The sequence below is a fragment of the Colias philodice genome, chromosome 2, assembly GCF_061535455.1.
Source record: "Colias philodice isolate Cphi_HAF_F1 chromosome 2, ilColPhil1 Martin Lab GWU primary, whole genome shotgun sequence".
Taxonomy (NCBI): Eukaryota; Metazoa; Arthropoda; class Insecta; order Lepidoptera; family Pieridae; genus Colias; species Colias philodice.
In genome coordinates, this window is record NC_143087.1 from 12,722,389 (window position 1) to 12,745,740 (window position 23,352).

Genomic DNA, 23,352 nt, shown 5'->3' on the forward strand with positions numbered 1-23,352 from the left:
AAAGATGGCGCGTAACGGTAAAATGTCACGCGTAACGAAAAAATGTTACACTAAATTTTTTTCCAACCCCGATAAAGAAGTTTCACTTCAAAAATATCTACTCAGGTAGAGTCGATCCGTTCTGATACATATTTATAAAAAAAATCTGGAAGAAGCTTCTATATTATCTATCTACTTCATAGCATGCTTCATAGTATGTATGACGTATGTTCACAGAAGTTCAGAGAACAGAAAAATATTTAATTAAATTTTAAGTAATTTATAATTTATAATCTTAGGAATTCAGGCAAAATTATATTACTACGAGTTGGCTTTAAAAAGACTAAGGCGCAAGAAATTTGATTGACGACCGCGACGGAGCCGCGGGTGTTTGTTGGTATTCTACCGCGACCAAAAAAAAACGCATCCTAAGGCCGCATTACGATTTTTTTCCGCAAGCGGTGAATCTTAGCGTCTTTAATAATTAGTTAAAAGAATTATAGTTATAATTAATGTAATATGCAGATACTTTACCTAACAATTATAATTTATACTAATTAAGTTTGGCTCTACCTAAATTTTTATTGTAATAAAATACAATGTGTCGAATTGAGAAACTTTTTTGTTTTGCGTTATCTCAACCAATCTTTAAATAAATTAAAGCTTTACCTTCTGAATGATAAATTTTAAAGTACATGTGAAATACTGCTATAGTATATATTGTAATAATTGGCAAAACAAAAACCCTCCGAATGAAAAATGTAAACTTGGAAATTTTCGTTGCTGGTAATTATGGTCGCGGGAGAAATTGGGAATAATATTATTATGATAATTTGGTAGGTATTCGACATAAGTTTACAAATGTTAGACGATGATCAAGTATTATTCAGTAATTTGATGCTCTTGAGTCCTGACCATAGAATTGGGAAATATTTACCAAATTCACAAGTGTGAGATTTTACAATAATTTATAGTACATAAAGTGCGGGTAGTTGATAAGAATGATTTTGATATTTGGTAACTCAGAAAGAGCTCTACATCTAAATTCTTGTACTAAGGTTAGGAGCAGACTAAATCTTAAAAGCAAGTAATATCCTACAATTGAATCGATATGCTAGCCGCTAGATTATGTCAGGAAATAACTAACAAACGTAATATCAACAATGACATAAGCATTGTAGGTCAACAAGATTTGATAGTTTAACTTTTGATACAACTCCCATGAAGCAATAGTCGACTGTGAGTTGTGACCGTATTTATTATAAATACTATTTAGTTGTCGACGAGTCGTCGCGTCAGTATGTTGTGCGCTTACTAAATTATTGTAGTGAATTTATATTTTAACCATGTTTTTGGTATTTATATTAGCTATTGTAGGCGCACTGGCCGTCGCATGCATTTTAATAGATTCATTTAAAAGTGTAGTAGAATTATTAATATCTTATTTAACACCGTATTTTATTCCTGCTGAAGACTTTCCACTATGGAAGAAATATGGACATTGGGCTGGTTCGTACCTTTGATTTATTTTGAATTAAGTTGTTATCGTGACATTGACATCAATTAATTATTGTATATTTGTTTCATTTAATTAACGATTGTGTGATCTGTCATCTGGTATCATTTTAAAATATATATATGTTGTCTTTGAAAAAGAAAAAAAAAAAAACAACAAAATTAGCGGGAAATATTGGGGTTTCTTTAGAGAACTGCCGCACGTATTATAGGTTTTTTGTGGGGGGGGATGGGGGGGAGGAGGGGGGGACCCTCCCACCAAAAGGGGAAAGTTAGGAAACCAATAGTTTTGGAGAAAATTCAATTTTCCTATTCTAACCTCAAAATGTATGGAATTGGTGTAAAATAATTTTAACTAAGCATTAGACGATAGTAACATATTTTACGATACATAAATAAAATACAAACAAGTTGTGAAAACCTACGTAGTTTTTTTTATTTGAGTGGGAATCGCCCTAAAGTCGCTTCTGGCACTCGCCGGCCGCTGCCGCGGCACGCTCGCTTCGCTCGCTCGGCTCGTGCGGCAGTTCAAAAGTTAACCTAACACGCTCGTCGCTTCGCTCCTCGCTACCTATTTAGATATTAAAAATAAAAGTTTAATAGTTTTTTAACCTACCTACGTAGATTATTTTTTGTTTGAGTAGGAATCGCCCTAAAGTCGCTTTTGGCACTCGCCGGCCGCAGCGTAAAGACACAGTGCAGTGAAATGAAACGTCTTGGTCCGCTTTTTTTGCACAACAAAACGGATAAATGCACTTTTTTCGCACAAAAAATTATTAACTTTAAAAATTAATAACTAAAAAACTACAAGTTTCCTAACGATAATATTTTGGAATTACAATCTTACATTACCTAGCTAACTAAAAATATAAATATTTCCAACAAATTCGTGCGGCAGTTAACTAAAGCCAACCCGAAATATTTGTTGCCTATGTCTGATTGTTGACTATATTATTATAGTTTCTTAGTGACTTTGAAGAAACGTGTTTAACCCGATTCGACCATACAAGTTAGTTTCGTATAACAAAATACATGACATTCTTTTAAACAGCTGATTTTTAAAGCGCAAAGCGCACTGTTATTAATTATTATTTTATGCACTGATAAGATAAGAGATATCTTCAAATTGTTGTGGTCATTCACTTATTGTGTTTACCCGAGGAAAATGATAGATAGATAGATGTGTAATTATTAAGTATTCATTATTTAGGGAGTTAGATAGGTATATTATCATTCTAAATTTGAGATAAAAATTATGAACGAAATACATATTTAATTTTTGTTGCGGATATTTTTGGTCAATTTGTACAGCATTAAACTAAAATTTACGTTCTAAAATAAAACAAAATAGTTGTATAAACCTTTACTCTTTATGAAGACCAGTTAAAATATTATTACTTAAGTGAATAAAATTAAATGTTATTTTAACCCACTAGATCTGTGTTTTAACCACATTTTAAAGTGAAGGAAAAGAACTTGACCGGTCTATCGAGTTTCCACGAAAATGTAATACCTAGTAATTTGTAATTACCATTATTTTAACCCGTTTATTCTAAAAATAATTAAACTGTCATGTTTGCCTTACATTGTTATCGGTTTAAGTCTTAAGTATTGGTTATAGCTCATTTCTCTGTCTCATATTATGATCATTCTGAATAGTAGGTATGTACCTAACAAGTACCTACCTACCTAACTACTTACCATCTACTTAGGTACTAACGTTTTTAACCCACTCTCTCAAAACTGTGAAAAGCTGTTGGCTGTCATGGAAAACTACTGATATATTTTTTCATTTCAGAATAATTTCACCTGAAATTTTCACTTATAATATTTCCTATACATCAAATAACATAATTTTTAAACCGCTTAATTCTATGTATAAACATGGTTTTAAATTTTAACAATTATTATATAATATTTTTATTAATATATTTATTTCAAAAATTACATCGCCAAATAGTTTAGGTACATATCCTAGGTACATTGAAATTTGTTTTAAACTTAACTAACTATACACCAACTGCAACGTACCTACCTACGTACTGAATTTTCAATCTTGTCTTCTTTTTACTTTTACATGATGAAACAAATACAGGAGGTACGTATATTCCAATAATCCTGCTCTAGCTGAGTGTTCGTTATCTGCGCAAATCTCTACACTAATAATATTGCTACCTATTGATTTGGGTACCTAATTGGGTAATATACAGATGGTAGGACCTTTTGATTTGGGTAATTGGGTAATACCTATACAGATAAAAAATGCGTAGTTAGGTCTTTTTTGTGGTAGACAAAATTGAATTAACAAAATAAAAAAAAATGTTATAGCTAGATCAACATTCCTTACTATGGGAAAACCTGTTAAATATAGCAAAATGTATTTAAAAGTTCGCTCGTCTGAAGGACGCGCAAAAAAGTTTAGATTTTTGAACTTTGATATTTTATCTAATTATCTTAATAAAAAATCGAAAATCTTTTATTTTTATGATTTAGGTGTTGAATGTGCTGTGTGGCACCTTTGACATTCATTTTATTCATGTTTTATTACACATGCATTTTAAAAACAAATTAATTAAAAACTAAAAATATTAATACGACCGGAAAATTTACAGCCGCTGTTTTGTTTGTTAAAATTCTATGATAAAAAATATAATTTTTAGACTGAAATTATAATATTGTATTTTCTATAGCAGATTATAATAATTATGATGACTAAGTAAGTAAGTACCTAATTAACATTTACGTGAGACGTACCTGACTACAATCATGGACAAATATAATTTAAGGTTATATTTGTCTATGCTACAATACAAATTACAATGCGATATTAAATATTAATATATTTTAATAGTTAACTATCTCATAGTTTATTAAGTAACACATATGCAACATACTTATATGTACTTAGTGATATATAAAACTTCCTTCAATGTATCTATTTGATTAAATCTTAAGATTAATATCTGGCCATAATATTTACGTAGGTAGATACGTAAATAATTAATCTCATCAAATAAATTCTTAGTTACTACACTTCGTACATATTTCAAAAGAGATATTGAAAATACAGCTTAAGGCTTATACATGCGCTAATAACCTTGACCATACTTGACGGATCTCAAACCTCTCCCGCTGCACCTTTTTTCCTCGCATTTTGTATTTAAAAAGATACCAATCAGTGAAACAAAAAATCCTCGTCAGGGACTGTTGTGTAACTGATAATTTATTTTATTAAACATAAAATTTTCAGAGCTCTAAGTCAGCAGGTTACGAAGTTTATAGAGTATTTGCGGAAAAATCGATGACCACGGCACATTTTTTTTCTAGAAATCTATTAACTTTGGAAAAAAGTCCTCGCGAGCAATTAAAGATCAAAGACCATCCTATTTTATATATTTTTTTCGGTATTGTGCTTTATGTTGTACCAGACTTTATAGAGGTTGAACATAGTCGAAATTGCCGGGTAACGCCTTAAGCTACCTAAGTACTAATGTGGTCTATTTCTAACTAGAGGTCCGCCCCGGCTTCGCCCGTGGTACATATTTCGCAATAAAAGGTAGCCTATGTCCTTTCTCGGGTATCAAAATATCTCCATACCAAATTTCATGCAAATTGGTTCAGTAGTTTAGGCGTGATTGAGTAACAGACAGACAGACAGAGTTACTTTCGCACTTATAATATTATATAGTATGGATTACAAGTATGAAAGATATAATATAAATATAATTAAGAGAAGTACACAGAAATTAAATTTGCCTACACTTCATACGAATAATATGCAATTATAAGTTTTTCAAAATAGGTTGTTACCTAGCCAACTGTAAAAACTAAAAACTGTAAAATCGTTCATTATTTTTTTGTTTATTCTCTGAATGACATGAAGAAATATTTAATTATCAGTAGATATATAAAAACTTAACTGTAATTATGAAAATTAAATTATGTATGTGTGTATTTCCAACAAAAGAATTTTCAGTTAATTAGCATAAGTATTTAAATTCAAAATATCTTCATTTTTGCTCATTAAACCGAAATATGTAATTTATTTAAAGCTATAAGCCTATAACTACGTAAGTACATACTATACATCAATAAATAATCAAATGGTTGACAGAGCTATCAATACTATATCTATAGTTAGCAAAATTAAAAAAAAATTATATCAATCTACAAGTAAAATGTAGATCATGCATGAAAACAATTCGACTTACATACATATTTTATGCATAGTTTTCGCCTTGTACTCGAAATTAATTCGTGGGTAATTATTTGATAAAATAAATAATATGTTATAAACACATCAAAAACCGATTTTTAAGTAGATAGGTATATGACCATATTTATTGCTCTATCTAATAAATGTAGGCCTAGTTCTTCTTCTAGGCGTTACAATGCTAAAGTTGTTACGGTAAGGTACCTAAATACCTAATGAATTTTCGTAATGGTTGATTACATCACTACGTAGTATAAAACGAAGTCGCTTTCTCTGTCCCTATGTCCCTTACTCCCTTGTATGCTTAAATCTTTAAAACTACGCAACGGATTTTGATGCGGTTTTTTTAATAGATAAAGTGATTCAAGAGGAAGGTTTTAGTATGTAATTTATTAGGTTTTAGAAAAAGCGGACGAAGCCGCGGGTGGTAAGCTAGTAACTTATAAGACAGATTAAGTTATGTCATAGGTCTCTGGACGAGCGCCAAAATGCAACAATCTACAAAAATAGTCAAATTTCAATTTTCGGTAGATACATATTATAAAGTGTGATTTAAACCGATGAACCTGCGTTTTTCTAATATATTTCTTGAATACTAAAAAGTTACCCTATGAACCTATATGCATTTTTAATAAATCAGACGCCGTTTTGTATTCTATATCGTATTTTTATACGAAAATTCTTATACATCGGGAAGTTACATAAATTATAAAGGATAAGTTACTATCCTTTATACATATGTGATTTCCCTTCAAAATAACAACAACAAAATCATTCCTTTGCCAGCCCTAACGACGAAGTCATTAACAGTGAACAATGGAGAGAAAGTCGTGTATGCAATACTTGCATAACACTTCGAAGATGATTTTCGTCATGGGCTTGAAGGTTGAGCAATGTTCTGCACGTTTGACCGATAGGTACTGCAAAACACTTGGGAAAGATGCTATGAATAAAATCCTAGGATTTATCTCTGAATACATAATGTAGGTTTATTTTTTCCTATCCGATCGGAATAAAATTGAAATTTTGGTATTAGACTGTAGTTGTAGCCGCGCAGTAAGAAATATTCCTATATAACTGCGAAAAATACGAATTCGTTGTTTTTATGGATCACGGGTCACGATAGGCGTAATAGTTCATTCAATTATACCTTATTGGAGCATAAAATGCTGCAATTTTTCACACAATTTACCAGGTACTAAGATTATGTCGTCGCGAAGTGGTAATAAACTCAAGCTGCAGGTAATGCAGTGGGGATTAGTCTAAAGAAAGAAAAGGTATTTATTGCCAAAAATAATTAAATAAATACACGATTAAATAAATTTATATGAAGCAAACGGAGAGAAGCTTAAATTTTTAAAGTGAAACTTTTTTAGGCGCGTTGAGAGTAAAATTTCAAGGTCGCGTCATGCCAATACCGTCACGTCATGGAGTAAGGCGACGATTTTGGTATCTTTGAATCTTGCCAAAGAAGTTTCATAGGTGTCACTTCTGACACCTGTGCTCGGCACACACGCTCTTTTTAAAGTGAAACTTTTATTACATCGTCTCAAACTTTTTGGTCTGTGTAGCGCATGTCGCGTGTATCGCGGCTGCCGAGTAGGTATACCTACTCGGCAGCCGCGATACACGCGACATCGACGACAATCGTAAACAATGGACTATTGTTAATTATTTAAAATAATAATTTAAAAAATATATACATGAGTTTTCAATCTATAGTGGTTTAAAGTTAACTCAAAAATGGAGCATTTTCGTAAATTTTCTAAAAAATCTTAGAGAAAGTATAAGAAATTTTATAGTATGCTATATATTCGTGATCTACTCAATAAGTTCTTTCATTTGATACCCCACACGGCATGTTTTGGAAATTTTTATTTTTTTCTTTGTATGCCATATTTAATTACCGGGGTGGGGGAGGGGGACCACAAAACTGGTTGGCAACATCTGTCTATAGGATGTCTGGGATCTATACAATATAAGTATATCAGAAGTCAGATTTAGGTCCGCTATTTTTGCAAACGAACATCTCCTTGGAGCCTGCTCTATGAAGGAAGAAACTTATGTGTGTCACATTTTTTCTTTAATATGGATACAAATAAACATTATCTTTTCACATTGATTATACATAATTAAGAAATCAACTCCTCTGAAACGGCTTGACCAATTTTTATTATTTTTTTAATATAAGAATAGCTAAGCTAATATTTATTTGAGCAGTTGCTAAGTTGTATTATATTATCCGTGGTAGTATTATACATAATTTTAAACCATTTTATAATTAACTTATCGCAAATAAACAAAATTAAAACATCGGGTAATATGAATCGTGACCCCGCACTTTTTCTTTCAGGAAAAGTATATAATTTTTTATGTAAATTTATTTTATATTTGCATTTTTTATTTTAACTAATGTGCCGTTTTGCATATAAATAAATTAATATACCTAAAGACCTTTAGGATTACATTATTTTGCTTTAGTAGTTCTCGTAATGGTTATATGATAGATAATAATAATTTTATTCCACACCATTTAAGATTTTAAACTATTTGTTAATAATTTTAAAAGCAACAAAGCATAATAAATGCGTAATATTATGTGGAAGTAAAGGTATCATATTGTCGTAAAATTAAATACTTTGTAAAATACTTTATGCATATAAACATAAATAGAACCTTGAAATAAATATAAATTTAAACTTCATATAATAGAATAATGTAAATATTTAAAATAATGTATTCAGTGTTTATTCGGTTCAAATGCTAGAATTTATATGCCGCAGTGAAGTAGTTAAATCGGTCATTTCATGAATAGTCAAGTCTCTTTATTAATCTTTACTTACTTACTTATTTTCTTAATGTAAAGCGTAAGAGTGTTTTTTTGATTGTATTTCATTTCATTCACGTCGCACCGGAGCTGTTTTAGTGTGCTTTTCCACCAATAATGTGTGAGGATGTGTAGCGAGGAACAGAGGCGGCTCGCCCTAAGGAGCGCTGGTGCAGTGAACTCCCATAAATAATTATAATAAAATCATACTCCTTAATTTAATTATTAACATTAATTATTACTATTTAAAATCAATCGTAATCTTTAAAACTACTGTTAATACCAATGAATATATCCATCATTCCATCATCCCATACACCTGTATAATACCTACTGTATTATGTAACGCGCGAAGCGGTGCGCTCACGATTGCGCTCCAATGAAAAAAGATTTAGTACATTTCCTAATACGAAATCCAATAGGAGTGAAAGAGAGGGTTTTGCCAGAGCCCTGCGCGTGAAACAAAAGATTTTCTATGGAAAAGTAGCAAAATTCGGTGCGCCGCACCCGCAAACGTTGCCGGTTCGTTTTTACCGCCCGGCAGGACAGCGATTGCGACGTTGCCAGTTGCTACGTCTATAATATAAACAAACACTCGACTCTCGAGTCAACTTCAATGCACGCGCGCGATTCATGCAATTTTCTAATTAAAATTATAAAATACGTGTTGAAATAGCCTGTACTTATCAGTATTACTTGTGAGTGTTAAAATGAACAATAATTATAATGTGGCGTTCATTAAAAAGTGTGATAAAACGTTACAAATTCGGCTTGAATGTAAAGCTAAGGGACCGCCACGGCCTGAACTTGATCTTACGCAAAAATGTACGACAAAAACGAAAACATATACGCGTGTGTTTAAATCTGAACAATATGTAAAAAAAACCGTGGTTGTGTGGTTGTGATGAAAGCAACAACAGATATTTACGAATGTCTTGTCGCTTTAAGTTATAGATATTTTTGCACACCAAAAAGAAAGACGTATGTATTTCCTTTATAAGTAATTTTTTTGATAAATGTACTGCTTTACACCATGTATTTTCAGTGTTTTATTTCAAGTGAACACCCATAAAATTTTGTCACGAGCCGCCTCTGGCGAGGAATATGTTTGTAAATAACAAATAGTATCACTTCAAACGCTAAAAGCTTCAAACTTCAAACTAAATGAAGCGATATGATTGGTTATTTAAAACACATTCCTTGCTACACAGCCTGGCACAATATCGGTGGAAATGTACCCTTTGATTTCGGTGTTTGGAGACAGTTTCGAGGATAAAGAGGCTACAGGCTTTTTACCACAGAAATACATCTCGTTCACATGAGAAGATCGTTTACGATGCATATTATAATCACTCCGAGGCACTTCATTTTTCAACTGCGTCGTTTAATCAGGAACTGGGCTTTAAATTAAACGCCTGATTTACCATGTTGGCAGCGACATATCATGAGTCAATCTTGCGCAGGTCGTCTTTCAATCACTTAACTGTAATATGTATTCTTGTTAAGATTATCCAGCTAGGAAGAACCTTGATGCACGACATGAATGTTTTTTCAATTTCAATTTACTATAAAATTCATAATTAACTACAGAAAATAGAAAAAAAGGCAAGTGCGGTTTGGAAGATGTTAAAATTTTGTTTCATGCCGGTTTCCTTTCGATGTTTTTCCTTCACCGTTTGCTATTAATGTGGATAATGTGCAGATAAATTGAAAAATTAATTTATTATTGCACGATTGTCTCGATCCCTCCACTTTTAGAGGTCCTAACCACGGAGCCAATACAGCATATTATATTTGAGACACAGATGAATTTGGATTTTCCAAGTTATAGAGGAAAAAATGTTGATTTTTATGAAAATTATTATTTTTAAGCATGTCAATTAATACGTAGATATTATTAAACTAAGTTCTAATATTTAATTTAGGTGTTCTTATTACTTTAAGTACGAGGCAAGCGACTGACGCATACTTATAATTTAATCCGAAAGTTACCTTCGTTGGATAATGATAATAATTAATTACCTCAAATTGTATGTGATGAAAATTTTAATTTATTTCATAATAAATGAATAATTTTGTTTTTTTTTTTTAACGGCCTACGAATAAATTTATGCAAAAGTTACGGCAACAAAAAGCGTACCTACGATTTTGAAACATGCAATATACAAAAAATGCCTCCTTGAAAATTATAATATCGTAAAAATATATTTAGGCAATCCTCAATTAAAATTCTGTTTTAAATTATTGGCCTCTACTATTTAGTATTTACTAATCTGTCGTCTGTGCTACTACCTACTATACCTACTTCTATTAAGCTAGACTTCTTTTAGAAAAGCTTTTCAATACTACATTGCAATTACTATACAAATTTTGCAATCAACTGCTTCAACACATATAATAACCTTCCAGAACATTCTAAATTCATTTTCTATAGATACATTGTGCATCATAATGCTGTGGTCACGCCACTCGTGTCACGACTCAATCCTACCTCGTGACCCTTATTACAGTACTTAGTACTTTCAAGTAACCTAACCTCACTTACCTCATACGTTGTGGTTGTGAAAGGAGAATTTTGTAAATACATAATTGTCTGACATACTAGCTTTCCGCCCGCGGTTTCGCGTAGACTTGAGAAATCCCACATAGTTCCTGTACGACTAAGTACCCTAATCATACAAAGAATGGGACATCGCGAAAAAGCCCGTTCTCGTGCGATTTCTGGAATCCTAAAAACTAGTACTATATCATTCGTACCATATTTCATCCAAATCGGTTCAGTGGTATAGCCCTGCAGAAGAGACAGACAGACCGCCAAACAGACAAGCAGTTCCTTTCGCATTTCTTATATTTTAGTGAGGAAATAAGGATATAGGATCTCATACCGCTTCATCGCTTCCAACTACTACTTTCGTTCCTTAGTGAAGACATCATCAATAGCTGTTTCTTTATTTTCAATTCATCAGTATGGAAACGTTTTTAAAAATATTAAGAAATAATAACTGCAATACTTCTTGATTGCCTGTTATTTTACTTGCATGATAAATTCACATTTGATAACTTTTTGGTGGTTATTATCAACACGCTCGCCTTTCTCACTGTTATGTCACCATTTTGTAATCAAAAGCTTACTTATATCGATTTCTTTATGATATTTTTATACACTGGTACATATGAACTAAATATTTACCTACACGTTTGTGTAATCTCTATCAAGGCTTTTTCAAGATTATCCATTCGTATGAAAAGAACATCCAAGTTTCAATATTTTTCATTCATTTTGTGTTATACTTAGTTTCTGCAAAAAAAATAAACAATAATTTTTTGTTTATGTTTTTGCCGGAAAAACCATTTGGAAATGTACAAAAATATATATGCAATCAGAATAAAGACGTGTACACACTACACACATAATACTCTTTCAATATAGCATACCCAATCCAAATCTTGCAAGATAGTAGTCTCTATATAGAGATTCCAAATTGAGGCATTTAGATATTTAGAGAATCAATTATACCACTTCGTCTGGTTCGTCATGAAGCCCTAGCACATAACAGATTGTGTACACCGGTTGTTGACACATTGAAAACGGTGATATTTCCAAAACTCCACAATCAAGGCCCGGTTATGATTTTGTAACATTTTCGTAACTTGTTGCAACAGCTATCCGATTCGACTTGTATAATTATTGAACGGGGTCAATGTCAGATTTGCTTCATGCAAAGGTATTCTATAAGTTATAGATAACGCCGCGGCCGTGCGAAAGAATGGTATTAATTAGGTACTTAAGATTAAAAGAGGTATTACTAAAAAGAACGCTTTTATTAGGATCAGACTTCAGAATGGACCATTGTTAAACTCAAAAAATTGTCATTTATCGTTTTTAGGAATTTTTCGTTTATTAATTTGAGAATTTTGAGAAAGAATTTTATTCTTCTTATTCACCATAGTTTTTTTTTTGTTAGCGATATTACCAACAGGTTTTAGTCTCCATCATCCATGACAATCGTCAAAATATTCAAGTTATCAAAACTTGATTTAATTAGCCCCTTTTAACATGATAAATATGTACATAACAATTCTAAGTCAGAATTCAAGTTTATTTCAATGGAATATCTTTATTGATGAATTTGAAATTATTTTATCATTTATGGTAGTTTTACTGGATCCCAAATAAAACAATCACAAATTAGTTAAATCAAAATCCTTTTTACGATGTGCATCTGCAAGAAAATTTTCTTACGACATAATCTTTTGAAATAGAGCAATTGTTTTATTACAAGAAACTTCGACATTTCAGTAAATTAGATCAAAAACCACTTATTTTAATGTCGAAACATTAAAATATTTAGGTTCATCTCATCATTAAAATATCAGGTTAAATTACATTTTCTTGAGACGAAATACCTAGTATGATCTGCAAGATTCATCACTCGATTACACTATTATATCGATATTACACTTACCTTAACACTTACAATGTTATATCGACGCGCGACGTTCGTAGAGACTCATTTAAGATTCTTATGTTGACTGCCGTTCTTTAGATAAAACTCAATTACTGTTAAGTAATATTATAACCTATGTATTCTTTAGTATTACCTAGTTCCGGAAAATCAAGTTCAAAAATACTATAATTAGTAATCTATACTAAAAAGTAGTACGGCAAAATACGCAAGTTCAAGTTCCACCTCATGATGGAAGCTTTTCCTAATCTTTAGGTAAATTTTTTATTATTTTAAAAATATTAATGATCAATAATTATTAATTATTTATATTTATGAGCATTTTATTTTATAAATCGCATGGAAAATTAACAAGGGCGCTTATGTTAATAGTTTAATTAAATTGGACTCGTTTATTTATATTTATATCTGGTAGTCATAAAAATTATAATTTGAATTTTATCTAGAGAAGGTAGGTGTCTATTACATAGGTAGGTTTTAAACCCATTACATACTATTATGTTTATCGTATGTTTCGAAAAAAATATCGAATCAAAGGAGAATTTTAACACATTTGATACGTCATCTTCTTATATATATGTTACGGCTAAAGGTAGGTGAGAACATAAACTTAAGATTAGCCGGCTAAACTTAGGTTTATTTTCGACGAGGTGTTAATGTTAGTTTGTTCTATCTTTAGCCGGCTAAACTTAAGTGTAACCGCAGGCCCGTGGCTAAAAATGTCGGGGTGGGTAGATTTGGTTACTATAATACATGTAAGGAACAGGGCGAGTGTTTTCTGGCACTTCGCCGGCTGCTGCCGCAGCACGCTCGCTGCGCTCGCTCGGCTCGTGCGGGTCTTAAGAGTTCTAACCTAACCTAACCTAGCCACCAGCTTTCTGCCCTGAGTCGGGGTGGGTAGATTTGGTTACTATAATACATGTAAGGAACAGGGCGAGTGTTTTCTGGCACTGTGCGGGCCCCTCAAGCCCTCCACCGGCCCGGCGCTAACCAAATCTACCCACCCCGACATTTTTAGCCACGGGCCTGCGGTTACACTTAAGTTTAGCCGGCTAAAGATAGAACAAACTAACATTAACACCTCGTCGAAAATAAACCTAAGTTTAGCCGGCTAATCTTAAGTTTATGTTCTCACCTACCTTTAGCCGTGACATATATAAAAATGAATCGCAAAATGTGTTGGTAAGCGCATAACTCGAGAACGGCTGAACCGATTTCGATAATTCTTTTTTTATTATATTCCTTGAAGTACGAGGATGGTTCTTATGTAGAGAAAACGTAAACATGTACCACGGGCGAAGCCGGGGCGGACCGCTAGTAATACAATAATTAGATAAATACCACTTTTGAGAAATTCATAAATTCGATGCTAATGTACAAAAAAATTAATTACATTCAAACCGGTTATTTATCCAAATAGACAATTATGTAGTTGCTTTGCGGATACCCACAGCTTGTTAAAATTATTATTTGAATTTTAATGTAAATAATAAAAGCTAAGTGCGAGCGAGTTGGTCTTGCTCTCAAAGGGTTCCGTATTAAACTTTTTATATTGAAGCCAAATCATCGAGCGCATTTCATACCTTATTATTTATTATTATTAAAAATAACTTAATATCCACCATACCAATCTCCATAAGAAATAAATTAACAGTACCTTTAAATTACTTTAATTCTGTTAAATACAGTGTCAATACATAGTACAGTGACTAATGCAAATAAATCCCGTCCGACTAGGGCCCGTTCGGCCTCCTCCACTCAAGCGACGCCCTTGCGCATGTCGCTACCAGGGTGAACCTTCCAGTTCACCCAAGCGTTCGTGTTAAGATGTAGAAGACCTTCTGATTACATCGAGAAACACCACACAAAAAAATGCAAATAAGTGACTGGAATCTATGCGACACCTTTTTTGATACAGAACCCTAAGTTTTTACCATGATTTAAGCAAACTTGGTCAGTGTTATTACAAAAAAGATGTTAAACAATGTCTAAACACGTGTTTAGTTAAACAGCATTTAGAGCTTTAAACTCTGTCTAAAGATGTGTCTAACTTTCTCTATTACAAAACAGTGTTTATCTTTTGATTAGCTAAAACATCGTTAGGCAGCCAAATGTTATTTTAAAATAGCAACACTACATAACTTTCGTTCAAATGTCTACAGTTCATTCCATAACGTTCCTTTTTAAGTAAATCAGTTACGTGATCCTATGCAGAAAATTATGTTTAAATCGTTTAAATAGTCTTATTATATATTTGGTTGCTTGTATTCTGCGAATATTTGTACTATTTTAATGAATACGCTGTTATACACAGCTGTTATAAATAAGTTTTGGAACAATGAAAATAATCTAACAAACAACAGTTCGAAGAAATGAAACGCGCTTGTCAGTTTGTCATTGTCAGTTGTCACAAATTATTGTTGCGATTTGTATCTCTATTTGTATTTTCGTGACGATCGTTTAAGTACCTATTTGATACAAATATGAATGCAGAGAACGAACTAGTAAACAAAAAGAATGGATGGTTCGTGGATCTATAGTTTGACCGCGAGCATCGTAAGGGAAATCTTCTTTTATTACATCGTATATTCGATTAACATAAACTTTACTAAATCTAGTTTTCCTTTTGAACCTAAGATCATCAAAAGTTTCAAAAGGATCTATATACGTGTACGATTCACTTGGCTGTCTCGAAAATTATCCATGTAATCTAAATCTTCTCTATCAATATCATCAATAAAATCAATGAAGCCTAGATCCATTGCTATTGATGTTTTTAATTTGTTTTAATGTTTTTAGTTTTGTTACAAAATTTTTATAGCTCACACTCACACAGATTTAATTATTTAGCTGTAACTTTGAGGTTAAATAGGACTTTAGACAAGCGTCGACTCGTGTCTAAACTTAAACAGTGTTTAAACAGTGTCTAACACTAATCAGGGGTTAAACGCGGTTTTGTAATAGACAATTTTTTAAACACGTGTTCAACATGCGCTTAACTTTTTTGTAATAACAGTGGGTATGTTTATCGAGTTTCAATCGCTCATTATGTTTGCGTTGCTACGGCCAATTGTTGCTTGAGATTTGTTGATGAAACTGTTTCTTAAGGGCTTGGTCTAGTAGTGCAAACAAATGCATCCTGTCATCCTATATGTAAATAATACAAATGTACTAAGGGAAAGTTGCTCCACTTAATTTTTAAAAATTAAATCATTCGTATGCATAATTTAATATTCGTAATAAGTACCAAAAATGACAATTTGAAACAATTTTCGTGAAAATTACACCGGGTAATTTTTTTTATCAGTACACAAAATTTGCGAATACTTTCTATAATTGATATCTTCAACTTCATGTTTATATAACTGATCAACTTTTACAAAGAAATTTGGACGAAATATAAAAAAAATAAGCTTTCCATACAAAATGCATAACTCTATACATTTTTTTCGACCTAAGTTTCTTAGTGAAAGTTGTTCAGTCTAACTAATAAAACGGATAAACAAATTTTGTATATAATAAAAAAATGTAATGTTTGTGTTAAAAAATTATAAAATAGAAAAATACGCAAATGAAAACAAAAGATATTTATTTCTGACTAGCTTCCGCCCGCGACTCCGTCCGCGCGGATGTCGGTCTTCGCGTCTTCTACAGATTTATTATATTATGTATAATATATAGATTTATATTGATAAACATAATAAATATTTTGCTAGCATTCTGATGTTTTATCGGTTGCACTGGATTTATCTCTTTTTTTTTCAATCGCTTGAATGATATAGGATGGGTCCTTGATGGGCATCGAATGCTGAAGTCTCGAATCAATCAATTCTGACAGTAGGCAATTTATGTAAAATCTTGATAATGGTCCATCATTTTATTTTGCCTAAACGTTACATAATTTTTTATATATTCTATTTTTAACGAATGATTCACTCCAGTCCAAACAGCAAAGACTTCTGCTTATTTGTATTTCAAAAGTGTTATTTTTTGCATTGTATTTCAAATATTATTTTTTTTATTTTTAACCGCATCTTCCGCATTCATGTCTTTTGCCGGAATTAGACATTTAACTTCTACTAGTCCCAATTCCCTTTTTGATATGGGAGTGTATAAAGTAATTTTTTTAGATATTTCTCGTTATACTTTTAAAAAGTTATTATTGTCATTTTGCTCATTAGGTAAAGTAATTTCGATATCAGTTTTAAGTTTTTTGATACCTGCAATAATAACGTCATAATCGCCCGCACATACTTAACGATTACACCCTGTATACAATCCACCATCCACATTCATAATGTTTTCCTGTCCTCCTCTCCTTTACGCTGTTCACCGATACATTTTAAATGAGTAAATCTGCTACCACTGAAGGATGTTTCATTGTGATCAGCAAATTTTCACCACTGTTGTCGATTATTTGTTTTTCATTTTTAATCAGCAATTGGGAATCATCAGTTTTGTTTTTTGCAGATTGGTGATGTACCCTAACAAATTAACAATACGTCGAAAAGGGAAAGCATCAACGAATTATCGTTTTCGTCCTCTTTTTTTATTCTTCGCGTCTCTGTTACTTGTGTTTGTTTAGTTCTCATCACCCACTGAATTTTCTATGTTATTGTGATCTTCCATTACATCTGAGTTTTGATGATGTGATGATAATCCATTCGTTTTAATATTGGTACTTAGAGTTGGTGGACTAAACTAGAAATGGCGGACTAAATTTGTCAGCGCGTCTGTAAGATCAGAATATAAAACCAACATCCTGTATTTAAGTTACAAAATTAATAATCAAACAACATGCCGCTACGTTGAAAATGACTAGAAGAAAAAATTAAAACACCTCGGGACATAATTTTGGAGTAAACAAATCATTTTCCCCGTATGGGGATTTCCCCGGATGAACTTGGGAAGTTCAAGTTCTCAATACAAGTTTATATTATATTTCGTATTTCTCAAACGAAACGAAAATGAAGTTCCAAAAATGTTTATTCATTTTTGGAACTTCAAAAAAAATATATAATAAGAAAATTTATGAGCTTACTTTAGTTTTAAAGAAATATACATCCCTTTACTGACACCCCGTAAAATAAAGAAATTGTTGCCAATCGCCTTTGCAATCTATTTGGTTTCATTAACTTTATGTTCGAAGATAATTTTTTTTCTAGTAGTTACACGCGTATTTTTTTCGTTTATTTTCCATATCGAAATCAAATGTTTAAAAATACGAATATTTGCACAAAGCTAAGATAAAAATAATCAATTAACAAAAATATTAAATTTAATGAAGTAGAGCAACTTTCACTTCGGTATGAAGGAAAATCGAGCGTAGAGCACACGTCAGAACGCTCCGGCCCAAGGAGCGCGACTAAAGAAATTCGCTAGGATTTTTCCTAATTATTTTAAATATTTTTTTAATATTTAAAGAATTATCAAAATTCAAAAAAAAATTTTTTTAAACGATTAATACTCATTGGTCTTCAACCAAGTCGAATAAATTAATGGAAAAAATAACTTTTAGCAGTATTTATCAATAGATTTTGTAAGGCAAAAAATGGGAAATTTAATGAATTTATAACGTTCTAATTAGGAAAATCATAAGTTTTTCGGAAATTGTATTCAGCACTTTTTAATAACGACTATATAAGGATAATAATGCGCTGATCAGATTGTATAAATTGTAATCGGTTGCAACGTAGTGAGTGCACAAACTTAGCTCGAAATGTCTTTGGGGGAAAGAGACTTATCTTGAAGGCCTGATTAAGGTAACATAAAGTAACTTTATAAATGTGAAAAAATTCACGCGCATTGCGTATATAACACTAATTGATAAACAAGAAAAAAAAATTCAGTTTATCATTTCATTAGCCGGGAAAAAATTGTCAAATAACTTGTTGAAAACGCAATTTTGCTAGACTGCAGCCTTAACATCGATGATGCAAAGTTTGCTTTTCGAAGATGGCTCTGCAAACAAATATATGCTTGTTCATATTTGAATAGAACATAATATAATCGAGAAATGTTCATTATACGCACGATTTGAAAAAAAAAACATTTTATAACCTTAGCACCTATTTAACATTTGGGTATTTAAACAATAATGTTTTAATTGTCAATAAAATTGTATAAATATATCTGTACATAGTTAAAAAATATTGTAATTATTTGGATATATCATTCTCTGAAAAGCACGGTCATTTTTATCGAATTAGATAGTAAAGCATGTAAACGGAAGTAATGAGATAAACAAAAAAAATGCTGTACTAAAAATTAGGCCGTTCAAAAATCAAACATAAATAATAAAACCACTGATCCTAACAATTCAGTTATCATTCTTTCAATATTTTTATATTCGAAAATGCATTATAATAACAAAGAAATACATCTTTTCAGTGATAACTGGCAGTACGGATGGCATCGGCAAGCACTATGCGCTGGAGTTGGCGCAGAAGGGAGTAAACATTGTCCTCATCAGCAGAAATCCAGACAAGTTGAGGAGTGTCGCTGGAGAGATTGGTGAGTTTTACTAGATATAATTAAATATGTAAAAGGGATGGTTACACGACTGATTAACTGATATACTTAACACATAGCTCTTTTTAAGAGTCAATGTTTGGTATGAAACTCGGTCAGTATGAAAATAAAGTTAAATCTAACAATACGATTGAATAAGATAAACTCATGATATTATTGCATTGTTAGGTAATCCTTGATAAGTTTTCTTAGGTTCGAATTTATCCGTCCGTCTATTTATGGCGGGTCGAAGTAAAGTGCAGTGAGTTGCTTAATTGTAAGTAGATACTATAGTTTTTATTTTTAACTTACTTTTATGAGAAAAATAGAAGAATTGTAACTGACAAACTTGAAAAGGCAAAAAAAGACTTGGTTTATCCGAAACTAATGAAATACATTTTATTTCCAGAAAAGCTTGGAGTAAAGACGAAAACAATCGTCGCAGACTTCAGCAAGGGGGAAGAAGTATACCAGCATATAGAAGAAGAACTGAAAGACATACCTGTCGGTATATTAGGTAAGATTTATTTCGAAAGAGTGGAAATTTCTGTTTCAAGAGAGTGAAATTTTATGCATATGTATCAATATTCTTATTGGTTACTTAATTTTGATAATTTGTTTGTATCAGCGATTTTATTACCAATTTCAATCATATTATGAATGTTGTAGCTTTTAAAGTCGACCATCTTATGAAAAGTTTAGCAAAATCACACATGTTACATCAATTTAGATTTATTATCAAACTAGCTATTTTCCGAGGCCGATGACATCAATGTTTAATATGTTGGTCTGGCCCGAGACGAGACGATATTCAAAGTCAATATTTAATGGACTGGCCAAATATTGGACTAATTTTCACACTTTTTAATGCTAATTACCTAGCAGTCAATATTTGTTAGACGTACTTGAATAGTCGGAATAAATTTAACAAATTGATCACATTACCTTTTTTCTATTGAATTAATAAAAAGGGGCTCAAAAGGGGCTCCTCGGGGAGCGATATTTCAGATGTGAAATAAATAATAACTAATTAATGGGGATGGCAATGGTATAGTATGATAAGAAGGAAAAAGTGATGCCTTTTCTTTTTGTTACTACTACCGAATTTTCTCCGTAGAAGTTATGCTCGAAAACTATCGCTTACGATTCTATAAAATTAACCAATGATCTTCACCTTTCCAGTGAACAACGTAGGCTTACAATACGACTACCCCATGCCGATATGCGAGATGCCCCTCTCGAAAGCTTCCGAGATCATAAACGTCAATGTTCTGGCCGTGACCGCCATGACTCGGCTGGTGCTACCCGGCATGGTGGGGAGGGGGAAGGGAGCGTTGGTGAACATCTCCTCAGGGTCGGAGCTGCAGCCGCTGCCGCTGATGGCTGTGTATGCTGCCAGCAAGGTGGGTAAGAGAAGATGGATCTTATAGGATAAAAGAGCACCTATATGATCGAAGAGTAATTATTATTGTTGCGTACTGCGTAGAAACTTTTTCATAATCTACTAGGATAGTGATATGGTTCCTAAATACAATATGAAGTAAAACGTGTAGAATCAATACTGATTAGTTGTGTTATGATTTACGTTGTTCAAATAGTCTCTACTTGCAACAATTTTTTGATATCGTGGTGTGCTACGTTTGTACATTCAGTAGATATTTTCTCATGTGCTCATATGCTGTCAATCAAAACACTGTCCCTAATTCCAGTGCCGGCGTTAGGGGGGGGGAGAGGGTGCGATGGCCCTGGGCGACAAATTCTGGGGGGCGCACATGTCTCTACAAGCACTAAATTAAATTGACATTTAACAGGTCTACGTCCGCAACTTTACGCTAGCAGTGCGCAGGGAATACGCCCCACTGGGTATCCACGTGCAGCACGTATCCCCACTGTTCGTGGCGACCAAGATGAACGTCTTCTCGCAGCGGCTGCTGGATGGGAACAGTCTCGTGCCGGACGCGCGCACGTTCGCACGTAGTGCTGTCAACACACTCGGGAGAGTTAGTGATACTACTGGCTATTGGACGCATGGCATTCAGGTGTATATTTCTTACTTACTTACTAGACTAGCGAATCCTGCGCCATCTCTTGCCAGTTTTCAATCTGGAGGGTGCGCAGGTCTTTGGCTATTTCGTCTTTCCAGCGGTACCTGGGACGTATTACGTTATTATATGGTGTATTTCTATATTATAGAAATTATAATGATTTTAATAAAATTGAGGTCATGATTAGGAGTAGTTAAAAAGTTCCTGAGTTTCCCAGATTGAAGGTTTTTTGCTATAACTATTTTTATGTAATGTCTGGTTTAGATGAGATTTTGGGGGTACTTAAAGTGCCAGATTTAAATTTACTTGACGAAACTAATATTGCTTTTTAATTTGGTAGTATGTATATGTATGTTCCTATATGTGAACCATTTGGTCACACATTTGTGATTTGGGTCTCTGCTATTCATTTCTATAGATTTAGATAATAACAATACCTCTTTTATATTTCAGTACTTTTTCATCAAATGTGCGCCAGAATGGTTAAGAATTTACTTCGGGGAGCGATTAAACAAGGAATTCCGTCAAGAATACTTAGAAAATGCGAAAATCAAGGCTCAATAAGGAAGAAAATAGAACATTCTAAGTCAAATAGTCAATGGGTTTAGTAGGTATCGCAGTTATTAGATTTAGGTAATAAGTTGTAAGACTTGATACAAATACCTACGTGAAAACAAATAAAAAGGCAAATGAGCATTTAAGGCAAAGGTATTCAGAGCAAAGTCAATTGATGTAATTCTTGTCTCTTTCTTTTACAAGTGCAAAAGAAATGAGATAAATGGTCTTAGACAAATTGCCTAAAATCTAGACCATGTCTACGAATATTTCGGATGCTTTTGCTTAAGTAATTATAATATATCACCCTAGAAGAAAAGGATAAGGGCGGGAAAATATGAAATTATTCCATTTTAATATTTTAAAAGCCTTGTATATATATAAATACAGGTATGTGAAAAAGCTGAAAATATTCTGTTCAAATAATTTTTAGTTTAAAAAATTCAAAATGGGTTTTATTTTGTTTGTAAAATACATATCAAGTTTGTTGCATTGAGCTACGTAGTAATGATGCATTGAGCTCGTGAGTGAACTACTCACGAGCTCAATGCATGGTTCGTTGTTAAGGATTATTAATAAGAGTTGATCATTTTTGCGATGAGATGTTAAATAAGAATATTAAATATTAATTATTACAATTCCTGTGTTTTATTGCAAACTATATCCCGAGGTTTAATTCGCAAATATTTTACTTAGTGTTAGTGTTAATGGACAGACATTAACAGGTTTTTTATTTATTCAGTGGTAAGTGGTAGTAATTTAGTGTGTCAATTATAAGTAAAGTTGGGTAGATAGGTTATTAACACAACATTCGATCTACAAAAACGGCTATTCTGCCCAATTAGCCATCTTCCAATGCGTCGGAGCGCTTTTAACCTATCCTTTTGAATTCATGAAGACACTATCCTGTGGTAATATTATGTGATTAAGGTCAGGTGGGGTAAGAGGAACATATTTCATTTCCAGTAAAATATTTTGACTGCTAGGAACAACATTTATAGCTTTTTAAGATGTTTGAAACACACAGAACTTACCTTTATGTATTAGCTTCCCGTAGGCTAAATGTCATTACTCTAATAACAGTTCTTACGAAGATATTGACATTAATGTCAAGATTGAGTAATCGTTCCTCTTCCCCCTTACAAGGGGTAAGAGGGACAGTCATTGTATTTCCTAAGATTGGAGTTTGAATTAAAATATTCGTTGCTAAATGTTCGTTAATTTGTAGATAGAATGTCTTTG

The 23,352-nt window shown here is 32.5% G+C and overlaps 1 protein-coding gene across 1 annotated transcript; it reads left to right on the forward strand.

Annotated features, from left to right (window-relative positions):
* Positions 1-1,247: 1,247 nt before the first annotated feature.
* LOC149490874 (inactive hydroxysteroid dehydrogenase-like protein 1) lies at positions 1,248-22,748 on the forward strand. The gene is made up of 6 exons (XM_089709374.1): positions 1,248-1,488; positions 19,391-19,513; positions 19,920-20,027; positions 20,693-20,913; positions 21,322-21,549; positions 22,009-22,748. The coding sequence occupies exons 1-6, from the start codon at positions 1,326-1,328 to the stop codon at positions 22,117-22,119; spliced, it is 954 nt and encodes a 317-aa protein (XP_089565500.1). The 5' UTR covers positions 1,248-1,325; the 3' UTR covers positions 22,120-22,748.
* Positions 22,749-23,352: the final 604 nt, after the last annotated feature.